The sequence below is a fragment of the Dicentrarchus labrax genome, unplaced genomic scaffold, assembly GCF_905237075.1.
Source record: "Dicentrarchus labrax unplaced genomic scaffold, dlabrax2021, whole genome shotgun sequence".
Taxonomy (NCBI): Eukaryota; Metazoa; Chordata; class Actinopteri; family Moronidae; genus Dicentrarchus; species Dicentrarchus labrax.
The window spans coordinates 445,227-457,670 of NW_026136705.1; the positions used below are offsets into that span (position 1 = coordinate 445,227).

At 39.2% G+C, this 12,444-nt stretch overlaps 3 protein-coding genes across 23 annotated transcripts in view; 2 read left to right on the forward strand and 1 right to left on the reverse strand.

Annotated features, from left to right (window-relative positions):
* The window catches only part of LOC127363555 (uncharacterized), a 135,758-nt gene that overhangs the window by 18,807 nt on the left and 104,507 nt on the right, over nucleotides 1-12,444 (forward strand). The window contains exon 1 of one of the 2 annotated variants that reach the window (XM_051400170.1): nucleotides 8,040-8,164. The exons of the other annotated variant lie outside the window; for it this stretch is intronic. The gene's annotated coding sequence lies outside the window, so the exon portion shown is untranslated. Of the gene's footprint in view, nucleotides 1-8,039; nucleotides 8,165-12,444 lie in introns of those variants that run through there. 2 annotated transcript variants of the gene reach the window in all.
* LOC127363558 (uncharacterized) overlaps nucleotides 1-12,444 on the forward strand; it is a 43,044-nt gene that overhangs the window by 2,369 nt on the left and 28,231 nt on the right. For 2 of the 6 annotated variants that reach the window (XM_051400203.1, XM_051400204.1), the window contains one exon: nucleotides 41-597. The exons of 2 other annotated variants lie outside the window; for them this stretch is intronic. In XM_051400203.1, coding sequence (XP_051256163.1) covers nucleotides 41-327 — 287 coding nt within the window. In that variant the 3' untranslated portion in view covers nucleotides 328-597. Of the gene's footprint in view, nucleotides 1-40; nucleotides 598-9,279; nucleotides 9,336-9,549; nucleotides 9,910-12,444 lie in introns of those variants that run through there. 2 more of the 6 variants (XM_051400207.1, XR_007884900.1) reach the window with 2 other exon arrangements.
* The window catches only part of LOC127363548 (anti-sigma-I factor RsgI8), a 150,636-nt gene continuing 140,263 nt past the window's right edge, over nucleotides 2,072-12,444 (reverse strand). For 9 of the 15 annotated variants that reach the window (XR_007884878.1, XR_007884883.1, XR_007884884.1 and 6 more), the window contains 3 exons: nucleotides 3,928-3,983; nucleotides 3,354-3,713; nucleotides 2,527-2,787 (listed from right to left, as the gene is read on the reverse strand). Coding sequence is in view for 3 of the 15 variants with exons in the window: in XM_051400131.1 (XP_051256091.1) it covers nucleotides 2,513-2,787; nucleotides 3,354-3,713; nucleotides 3,928-3,976 (684 nt within the window). In the remaining 12 variants the exon portion in view is untranslated. Of the gene's footprint in view, nucleotides 2,788-3,353; nucleotides 3,714-3,927; nucleotides 3,984-4,715; nucleotides 4,794-12,444 lie in introns of all 15 variants that reach the window. The other 6 variants (XM_051400129.1, XM_051400128.1, XR_007884886.1 and 3 more) reach the window with 4 other exon arrangements.

Genomic DNA, 12,444 nt, shown 5'->3' on the forward strand with positions numbered 1-12,444 from the left:
TGTTTGCTGTTTAACCACATTTTATATAATGTCCATACAGCAGCTGCTGATGAGCCCAAACCTCAGAGACCAACAGAGAGTCCACAACAAGAGAGTCACAAAATGATCGTCCTCTATGTTGTACTGGGACTGACAGCAGTTCTACTGGCTGTCTGTGTTGGACTCTGCTCTGCCTCCTGTCATTGTTTGCATAAATCTGATGATGAAACAGGAAACGTCTCTGCAGCTGTACAGGTGTTGACACAACCCATCAGGACTAAGAGGACTCTGTCTGGAGGATCCTCTTTCTGTCAGAATGAGTCATCAGAGTGTTTAACAACTGACTGATGAAACCAACAGACTCTGAGACTCTCTACCTTCAACATCTGTTTCAAGTGTCAGAAAACTATTTGTTATATGAAATGTATACTTTTCTGTTAAATGGTGTTCATGTTACTACAGGTTTAAGTTTAAATGAAGTTATGTAATAATGTAATGTCATAAATGAAGTAATGTTAATGATGCTTCCACTGTGATCCCAGATGTTCCATGTTTGATGCACTGACTTTGTGCTCTTTATAATGTGTACATACAGTAAATAAATCTCTCTTTATATGAGCGAAGTTGTTGTGAATTTTCTGTGTGTAAATCTTTTAATATCAGACACCCAGAAGCTGTGAATATGTTCAATAAAGTGCACACAGTGCAGATCTCAGATCTGTCTAATAAGTGATAGAGTTTGATGAGGCGTCCTATCAAAATAGAGAACAGCGTAAAGGTGAACAACAGTCAATTATGTGTGTCAGGTGTGTACTATGGCCACTTACTGAAGAATATAGAGGCAGGATACAAATACAGATGCATTATTAAATGAAATAAAAGAGACAAATTAAACATTTAAACATGATATAACACCTGTAAAACTCTCCAACACTACACTCTTTTAATCACTAACTTCATTAGAACAATCACAGCTTTAAATTATTCAGCATTTAATTCAACTCAATATAGACCAGTGATCCACTGATGTAAAGAACAGATGAAACATATTAAAAACCTATTTACTATATATACTATATATCAGGTCAGTGGAGAGACGCTGCTTCTGAAAACTGCAGCCGCCTTCAGTTGATGATTTTAATATGAAGCCTCAGAGAAATTGAATGTGAGATTTGAAGTGAAACTGGAAACACAAAATCATATATAGAGTATAACATGTTTTATAAGACAATTGAATAAGTTTGACTGGAATCAACAAGACACAGAATTATAAAATAACTGCAGCAATAATTATTCTATCTTAATATTATGATGGCCATTGTTACAGTGCTTTCATACTGATTATAATGTGTACTTATTGTACATAGTACACATAGTATAATGTGAGTTGGTGTTTTACTACAACCACAGAAAAAGGAAAGTTCTGACAAAAATGGAAACAACAAAGTTTGTATTTATTTATTTTATTCCAGAAATATTCATTAGATTTACTTATTTAACTTGAAGGTATAAAATCTTAAACACTCAATAAAAACAAAGTTCATAAGATAAAGTGAATAAGAGGATAAATGTTATCAATTAAATCACATATGGAGAAACCTTCCTGCTGCTTTCTGCTGTATTCCAGTTACAGAAACATTCAAACAACAACCACATTGCTTGATTCAGGTGTGTAATGATATTATCATAATGTAATATTAATCTTCTTAGTGAAACTACTTTAAACCAAAATGCAACCAATGAAAGCTGGACAGCTTTTCACAACCTTAACATGTGGAAAACAAAATCCACTGAAACAAGACGACCTCACTTAAAGTAAAGAGCTTCCTCTGCTGATCTTCATCCTTAATAGCAGTGTGAACAACTCAAAGCTTTTCTTACAGCACACATAGAATGAAAGAATTAGAATCAGTAACACAGTAAATAACAGCAACAATAAAACAGTAACAGTACATTTCAGTTTAAATTGCACATTACAACAAGAAAAGGTTAAAGCTTATTGCCAGTGTACATAAAACAGACAGGACTAGACTACCAACACTTCATTGCACCCAGGAGTCAGCTACATGATCCATAGAATATAAAGAAAAATATATTTTATCATCACAGCTTTAAATGCATAAAAGGTAAATAAAAGAGAAATTGAATAGATTATACCTGGTATATGAGGTACACCTGTTTATCTACATTCGATCAATAAAGTGCAGTTTATGCAGATCTTCTAATAAGTGACAAAGTTTGATGAGGCGTCCTATCTACTATGACTCTTATACCATGGCCACTTACTGAAGAATATAAAAGTAGGATGGGTTTTAATCTTTAGCAACTTTTTAGTTTTACTCAGGTAAGGTGTGTGAAGTTGTTGCTATGGTTACCTGCTGGTTTGTTGTATTTCCTGTCAGCCAATGAGAAACTACTATTTTCTGTGTCCATGGTATGGTATGGTATGATATTTAAGAAAGTTGGACTACGTTCTCCAGAATCAACTCACCAGTGACATTCAGAAGCTGCCAGCAAATAATTTGTGTTCACTTCACACAGGTACAGTCCTGAGTCTGGACATGAAGTCTGTCTCATTTACATTACTGATCAAAGTGTTTCCTCTGATCATGCTGAGATGTAAATGTTCCCTTCTACTACTGACCTGAAATCTGAAGTCGTGACCTTCAGGTACAGAGTGAATGAATAAAAGATAAAAAGCAAACAGCACAGCTGCTGCTGCTGCTGCCAGTCCCAGTCCACAGTAGAGTCCGAGTCTTCCCCGACTTCTTGTGTTTTGTGCCTCAGGTTTGGGCAAATCCCTCGCTGCTGTAAAGAGACCAAATATAAATCTGTGTCATTCATACAAATCAACCTAAATATCCACAACAGATCTCAGTATAACTATAACTATATATAATTATACAAAGCTAACAACAAGTAAGTACAGCGTTATCAGATATAATGGATGGAACTATACCCTGCCTTCCAAACATTATTTTATTGAATGATGACTCCTCTCTTGCTCTATCCAAATAAAATAGATATATTCTGTGGAATAAGTGCAGAAAATGGCAGTAATGAGATGGAGATATCTGCATATTGTTAGTTTACTTACAACTTATAACAACCCTCAGGTTGCAGTGAGGGATGGGTGGGGGTCAAAAGGATGGATGGGAGGGAGGGGGGTAAAGGTTATTTTATCTCTTCTGCATTATTCACACTATTATCACATACACACACAAAAGCCAAATCAATAAAAACATTTGGTCACTATAAAGATGAAGGTGTATCATATGTCCCAGATACTGCTGTGGTAGTACTTTTCTCCACTGATCTCATTTATCCACAAAAGCTGCTAAAATGAAAGAGAAAGTTCTACTGAACCAACTCACCAGTGACATTAAGTCGACATCTGCCCAAACTGCCACCATAATTTGTGAATACTTCACACTGGTACAGGCCCGAGTCTTCAGTCCTGAGTCTGGACACATGAAGTCTGAGTCGTCCTTCTCTGAGGACGTCTTTGTCACACTGGACTCGTCCTGCAAACTGTTCATCCTGAGACTCTGGGACCTCGACACCTTCATGTAGATGATACAGGACTGAAACCATGTGATCAGTAATCAGTTCACAGTAGATAGAAAGAGAGTTGAGGGAACTGTCATTGTTGGTTGTGAACGTCCATTCCAGTGTGATGTTATGGTTCTCCTCTGCCTGATAGGAGGTCTGTGTCACATTCACTACAAATGTTCCTGTTGAGGAGACAGAGAGGGAAAGTGAGGACCAGACAAAGTGACAACTTTAACATGTGAGCCTTTAAACTCCATCTAGAGATGTTTCTGTGGACAGTTTAGTGATGCTCTCAGTGCTGTAGAGGCCTTCCTCCTTACAGATTGAAAGATGGAAGTCTGAAAGTGTATTTGGACTTTTCTCTTCATGGATAATAAAGTGAAGGTGGAAACTAACCACAGACACAGGAGGTCAGGTTGATGAGCAGCAGGATCCAGCAGATCATCTTCTCCCTGTGAGAGGAGACAGCGGTGAAGAGTCATGAACACATGAGGTCAAAGTTCAGTCCTCACATGTACCAGAACAAACATCTACAGTCTGTCTGTGTTCATTGCAACACTCCTTTGTATTTATTATCCTGATTATTACACACAATTGACCAAAGCATTTCCTCACTGCACACCAAGACTCAATGCTGATGATAAAAACAACCACAATAATGTAAAGTCTGTTTGTTTATAGTCAAATAAAAATGTCTAAGCTGCAGTTATGTATTTCTGACACAAGATGGCGTCAGTAGATAAACTCTCCACTATAAAAATGTGTCAACATGAGGATCCAGGGGTTCACTGAAAACAGTTAGTTGTTTTAAGAAATCAACATTTTGTTCCATTGGGCAGCAACATAAATACTGTCTGCATATAAGGGAAAGACAACTGTAAATAAACCAAAACAATCACAATAACAAGAATCATATCCTACTTTATGCTGATCTGAAGTAACGATTGGTAATGCAAGGAGTACAAAGTGAATATGTCCCCTTGAAATGAAGAACAAGAGCGATAATATAACCAGGACACACATTCTTCATATGAAATGTGCAGCTGTTCCTGCTGTTTAATGGCTCACATACATTATTGTTCATTAATTTAAAGAGAAAACCCGGATAATTAAACAGACTCAATCTTTACAACCGAAGTCAACTTATGATTAAGAGCATTATAAATATAGGATACACAACTGACCTCGTTTGTCTTCAGTTAGACCAAATCCTTCTGAATCCTTCTTAAGAAACGATCTTTGAGCGGACTGTGCAGGGCTTTCTGTTTGTTGAATGTTGATGGACCCAAAACAGAAAGAGAAAGAGAGAAAGAGAAACAGTCTGTGAGTGGGGGAGGGGAGTTCTATTAACGAATAAAAACATTTATTGTTATAAAACAGAATCAGAATTTATAGTTTCGATGTGAAGGAAAGACTACAGATTATTTTATGCTCTGTGGTCATGAAGTTTAATTATCTTCCTCCAAATAATGAGGCGGTTTAGAGGGGTGCTGTGGTTCAGAGGCAGAGTGGGGGTTCGATGCTCCCACATACCACTATGTTTTGCTCTGCTCCCTGACTGACTGAACTGTTGATTTGGTATTATTTCTATTTTTCTAGTGCCGCTGCCTTCACGCGTTTATACGCCTCACATCAGCGCTTCTGTCGCCCGGAGGCGGAGATGAGTGCGCCACCTACCTGTACAATACACTAAATATAACCCACTAAACTAAGAGTGTTTAGTTCCAAGCTCCACCGTTCCTAAGTACAGCCTCACAGAGCAGCTGGGGAGGCTGTAGACTCTTGTCCTCCTGAATCAACTCACCATAGCTCACCAAGTTGTTGACGAACGTGGGCGGAGATTCTCAGCAACACCTACTACCTGTGTTCCTGTATCTACCTGTCTATCTGTGTCTACCTGTGCCTACCTGTCTATCTGTGTCTACCTGTATCTACCTGTCTATCTGTGTCTATCTGTGTCTACCTGTATCTACCTGTCTATCTGTGTCTACCTGTCTATCTGTGTCTACCTGTATCTACCTGTCTATCTGTGTCTATCTGTGTCTACCTGTATCTACCTGTCTATCTGTGTCTATCTGTGTCTATCTGTGTCTATCTGTGCTACCTGTATCTACCTGTATCTACCTGTCTGTCTGTGTCTACCTTTATCTACCTCTACAGGACGTTGGTGGCCAGCAGCTTAAACTGCAGCAGGGGGAATTCACTGTATCAAACTACATAGTTTTACTATTAGAGTTGATAAATGATATTACATTAATTGTCATTTTTAGTGAAACAAAACCAAATATTTACTGCTTCCAGCTTCTCATATGTGCAGGTTTGCTGTTTGTCTTTGTAATATATGACAGTGAATGAAATAATGTTTGATTTTTAACTGTTGGTTGAACTAAACAAGCAGTTTAAGGACGTCACTTTGGCCTCTGGAAGTCTTTATGGGAGATTTTTCACAACTTTCTTTACATTCATAAACAGTTTGATTGGATTAATGGAAGAAATGATCAGCAGATTAATGGTTAATGAAATGAATTGTTAGTTTCAGTCCTACTAACCACAGACAGAGGAGGTCAGGCCGACGAGCAGAAGGATCCAGATCATCTTCTCCCTGTCAGAGAGGAGACAGGTTTATTAGAGGAAGAAGAACTTTATTAAAACAGGACAGATTGGTAGATCACTCAGCACGAAGAAGATCTTCCTTTAAGGTTTGTAATGTTTATAAATCAGTCAGAAATAAAATGAAAGGTCACAAAGGAGCATTTCTGTGAAAAATCTAGTGTTGTAGTCAAGACCGCACCAACCAAGACCAAGACATTACCGAAACAATACCAAGACTTTTAGAGGTTGAGCCTGAAACAATACCAAGACCATAAGGAGAATCATAACAAAACATAAAAATAATTCCCCCTAGCTGCAGCCAATGATTTGAAGTTATTAGCTGTTTTTGAGAGGGTCCTTTTTCACTCTTATCAGTCAGGCATGGACAAAAAGCCTATCAGTGGTGGTCAGGGGCGGACTGGGACAAAAATTCAGGCCAGGAGTTTGATACCATCCCAGGCCACCACCACCCGAGTAACGTAAAACACTGAGAGTGAGTTAGGTTGGGCGCCTACTGATGTAAGTAAATCACATAACTGAAATGATGTTCCTGCTCTGACTCTTCACTGCTGCTGTCCACCACTGCCATGACAGCAGGAGCTCTTGCAGCACTAGTACTGCTCACCGTGCTGACACTGCTCCCTTCTCCACCTTTGTAAAGAAAAATCCAAAAGCCACCCATCATTCCTCAGCGATTCAAATTCACTGATTGACCATTTTTATATGCATTGTCTATGTTCATATAACAACCAATAATGTTCTTAATCTCAATGGGATTCTACCTGGTTAAATAAAGGTTAAATGAAACAATATAATACAAGGATTTCAATATTCATATAATGTATTATGTTGTGTCTATGTTAGTTAACCATATTCTAAAATTTGTAATATCCTTTGTTACAACTTAAAGCCTTTGTTTTATTAAGTCAGTTTGTGTTAGTCAAAGTGGAACCAACCTCCTCATGAAGCTGGTGGTGCTGGATAGGCTCTGGTTGTGTGTCTGTTGTCTCCACTAGTGTTTAATGTCTGACCTGCTCCCTTACTGACAAACAGGTCAGATATGTTACAGCACTGCGCTGATCTGTGATCAGTGCTTTTAGCTCTATAAGTCTCTCCCTCTCTGCTCCACCTTTCCTCTTGGGCTATCGATCTCGCTCCATGTTTCAAACATGTAGAACACGTGAGGGAGGAGGGGGGCGGGGTCGCAACTTGGTGTGTGTGTGTGTGTGTGGGTGTGTGTGTGTGTGTGTGTGTGTGTGTGTGTGTGTGTGTGTGTGTGGGTGTGTCTGCAGTGCTGTGACAGAGAGCCTCAGAAAAAGAGAGGAGGGGGTGTGTTCGTGCCCAACGTTGCTGCTCAGTGTGTGTGAGCTTCAGTGAGGCAGATACTCTAATGAGCCGCACAACGGATTGTTTATTTAACAATCAAGCGCGACCCGAACCGAACCTTCGGTCCCGACCATCGGCGACCGCCGAGCGGGTCAGTTCGGCGGCCAGGCCACCGGGAAACGTCCCGGTGCTCCCGATGGCCAGTCCGCCACTGGCGGTGGTCTTGACCGGTCTCGTTAAAAAAAACCCGAGTCCGCCCAGTCCGAGACCGAGACAAGACCGAGACCCTCAAAAAATGGTCTCGAGACCAAGACCGATCTCGAGTACTACAACACTAATAAAATCACACTTGTCTTTGTTGTATAACTGGAGTCTGTTTGGTTTGCTTTAAAGAATCATTTCATCCTTCAGATAATATTAAACTACACGTGTGGTTATAAATACAGAAGTTTTATTAAAGTCAGTGTTCTGTTGTTTTTTCAGTAGTGATCACGTGATGGTGGACTGTGTTTCTCTACGGATGTGTGGACGCCTTCTGTTTTTTTCTACTGCTGGTTGTATTTCTCAGAAAATGCAGGGGAAGTGGGCACTAGAAGAGGGAGGCGTGTATAATTTTTTAAGGCTCGAACCGCCGACCATCAGTTTAGTGAGCGACCAACTCTACCTCTGAGCCACAGTCGACCCTCTCCTGTTTGTATGACCTGCAGCCAACCAGGTGAGTAATGAATCTATATTGATGTTGGTGTTAATCAGGAGTTCACTTCAGTTGTAAAGGTTGAGTCTGTATATTTGAATAGAACAGCAGGAACAGCTGCACGTTTAATACCAACAAACTGTTTCCAGCTTCTATTATCGCTCCCTGTTCTGTTTTATAGCCCATGTCATCTTTCTGTCTGTTGGTGACTGAAATGAACTAAAGCACACAGACACTGAAGAGTAGAGCTGTTAAGGCTGGGCAGCATGTGTAACTTCATAAATCTGACTAGTTAATGAACTGTTAATATATGTTGACCTGCCCTTTTCAACCATCCAGTCTTCAATGTTACTAATTCTTTGATTTTGATGAACTCTCTATTTTGAAATGGCAACGTTTGATGTGTTCAGATTTGGACACACTGGGTCAACTTGTATGGGACACTGTTAGAGATGTGTGTACCCAGACGTTTGTTGTTCAGTGTGGTTGATCTGTCCATAATGCCATTTGTAGATTTATTTGCAGTTGTTTTGTCATTCCTTTATATGCTGGCAGTATTTATATTGTAGATTCATTAAACATGTTTATTCCTTAAAGTAACTAAAATAAAATCAATCAGTTTTATTCTTAAAGGTAATAAAAAGCTCATCTTAAACACTGACAACATGTTCTGCTGTGACTGTGTGAGTCAGGAAACAGTGTTCAACATTTAACCCCCAGGAACAGAGGCAGGGCTGCCCTGCGGTGTCAAGAAAAGCTCCACCTTCTCATTCTGATCTACAGTCAGTTCCCCAGCACAATGATCACGTGATAAAACCAGCAGGCTGTCCACCATTAGTTGGTGCTGTTGTTGCTTCCTTGTCTGTCCACGTACTTTCAGCACATGGTGTTTTTATTATATATGAAACTGTTGTTTCATTTTTATTTGTGGATTCACACAAACACATTTAATCAAACTTCATCTGATGATTGTTTTACTGAGTAACCATCAAAGATGTTGGATTGAACTCTCAATGTCCTCTTCAGCTCCATGTTTCCTGCTGATGGTGCAGAGTTTAACCTCTGGTGTCATCATATAAAAGATATACATCACTATGTATGTGTTTATGACTCTTCACCGCTGTCTCCTCTCACAGGGAGAAGATGATCTGCTGGATCCTGCTGCTCATCAACCTGACCTCCTGTGTCTGTGGTTAGTTTCCACCTTCACTTTATTATCCATGAAGAGAAAAGTCCAAATACACTTTCAGACTTCCATCTTTCAATCTGTAAGGAGGAAGGCCTCTACAGCACTGAGAGCATCACTAAACTGTCCACAGAAACATCTCTAGATGGAGTTTAAAGGCTCACATGTTAAAGTTGTCACTTTGTCTGGTCCTCACTTTCCCTCTCTGTCTCCTCAACAGGAACATTTGTAGTGAATGTGACACAGACCTCCTATCAGGCAGAGGAGAACCATAACATCACACTGGAATGGACGTTCACAACCAACACTGACAGTTCCCTCAACTCTCTTTCTATCTACTGTGAACTGATTACTGAAAACAAGGTGTCAGTACTGTATGATCTACATGAAGGTGTCGAGGTCTCAGAGTCTCAGGATGAACAGTTTAAAGGACGAGTCCAGTGTGACAAAGACGTCCTCAGAGAAGGACGAATCAGACTTCATGTGTCCAGACTCAGGACTGAAGACTCGGGCCTGTACCTGTGTGAAGTGAACACAACTTATGGTGGCAACGTTGGTGAATGTCGACTCAATGTCACTGGTGAGTTGATTCATTAGAAGGTTTTTATCAGATTAATTTCAGTTTTTAATGAACAGAAAAGTGCTGCTGATATTCTACTGCAGTTATCAGTGTGTGGGCTGCTGAACTAGCCTCTATAGACACATCAACAGTTGATGACTCAGACAAACACGTCTGTCTGTTTAAGAACATACCTGCTACACATACGTCCTCATGAAGTTTGCAGTGTTTGAACTGTGTGACCTTAAAGGACCTGAGAGTAGGATTTAATGACATCATCACATTGACGCCATCTGGTGGTAGGGTCAGTGACGTATAAGGATTTTCAACAGGCCAAATTTAAAATACAAAAACTTAGCATATCTATCGCAATTGTTCAAACATTAGGAATGTTGTGCACACAGAAATTAAAATTAAGAATGAAATTAAGCGTTTTTAGTGGTTTTTCATCTATATGAATTGGCCGTGGCCTTAAAAAATGTCATGTGGTGCGACTGTGATTTATCTTAAAATTTGTTATTTTCCATAATTTGCTTAACATTTTTTTTTACAAGTTTACAGTTATTTAAAGTGTTTACAAACAAAGTATTTACATTTCTTTTGATATTTTGTCAATAATGATTTTTGATATTTTTGTTCCATAATGTTACAGTCCCATTCATAATTGTACTGACCCAACTATATTTATTCTAAATTAAATTACACTGATTTAAAAAAATACAAACTACCAGTTACTTAATTATACTGTATCAGTGATTAATATTTCAGCTACAGAAACTAGATATTATATTTTGAATTCAATAGAGTTACTACTTTTATTGGTAGCGCCACATGATGAGTGGTCGCACCAAATGACATGAAGATATTATATAATAAATATAGGTCAATAAACAGGTCAATAAACAATACTTTTAATACAAAACATAGAATTACAACCGATTATAATAAAATTGCAATAATAACAATACAAATAAAACAATTCATTTCAGAAAGATGAAAAATCTCAAACATAAATGCACTTTGTTTTGAACAAATATTTAATATTTTACAATGAAGATCTGAATGTGCACCACATTGCCTTAGTTTCCTGAATTTTTTTTTTTTATAAACTTTTTAAAATAAAAAATCTCAAACATAAGTGCACAAAAGATTGGCTTGGTTTTAAACAAAGATTTCATAACCATTTAAAACATTTTTCAAAAACCATCAAACATACAGTAACTGCATTAACTGCCCCAGGCATTAGTGAACTTTTCCCAGTCTTGGCTGTTCAACTTAGAACAGCGTGAGGTTGCTGGCTCAGGTTCTGAGATGACAGCGTGTACATCTTTCTTAAAGTAAAAGATGACATCTGGAGTTTGTGGCCATATGAACAAGTTCTTATCATCCAACTGCCGCATGGTGCTAACCTGAACTTCCTCTCCCACATCCTGAAGGACCTGGCCCACATATGGAAGCTCATCATAGCTCACAATCACAAACTTGCCACTTAAGTCTTGAAGATTGGCTTGATCCTTTGGTGGCTCTGGACTGCTTGTTGCAGCTTCAGTGTGGCACATAGTTTCTCTCAGGTTGACTTTTTTTGGCTGGTAACAGAGGCATGTCTTCATTTCTGCATGCTTGCAGAAGCATGAAACCTCCCTGTGAGTGATTTGGGCTGCATGACAAAACCTGGTGTATCTTCAAGGTTCCTCTCACAGCAGTCACATTTTCTGGAATCAGCTCATCATATTTCTGGATGCTCTCTTCATTTATCCAATGATGAGTAATAGTTGACCCTGATTTTTTGGCTAGCATGTTAAACAAGTCCAGTGGAGTCTGCAGCTCACCTCCTCGTCGAACATAGAGATCAGCATCCCTCTTTACAGACACCAATGCCATCCGGGGCACCCTTTCCATGGGACTTTTCCGAATAGTTCCATGTCACATGCTTGAATCCAGAAAGGAAAGGAACGGTACTAAGTAGGTAAAAGTTGGATTTGTTCCTGTACTGTGTAACTGGTCCATCAATGATAACATGGAGAACTGTAATTTGTGGGCTGGTTTCCTGAAGCTCTTTTAATATGGGCTCCAGGTGTGCCCACACTGCCCGCTCATCATGGCGGAGGCAGTTTGATACTGTGCCATACGATTTGGTGCTGTGGGCTTTGTAGAAGACAGCAGTGTGTATTGTAGCCTGTTTTCGGCTGCCTCCAAAATGATAAGCTTGTACTTCTGTGTTCATCTTGCAGGCATAATTTTCAGAGAAATCAATGTGAAGAACAGCTTCAGATTCAGTCAGATTTTGCTTCAGGTCACGGAACTGTTCTGTTTGGTGGATCCAGTTGAACTGATGAATGGCCAATGCTTCTAGCTTTTTGTGAAATAGTTCTTTTTAAGTCCTGGATTGTCCCTGTGTAGGTTTGTTTCAAAACATTTGCAAAGGTTTTCTCACCATTTGTTGATGTTACCCGCTCCCATTGTTCCCAAGAAATCTCAGTGCAGTCTGTGTCAGGAAATTTAATTTCATCAAAGCAGCACTTCAGACATGCACGATCCATGCATGCATCCATGTTT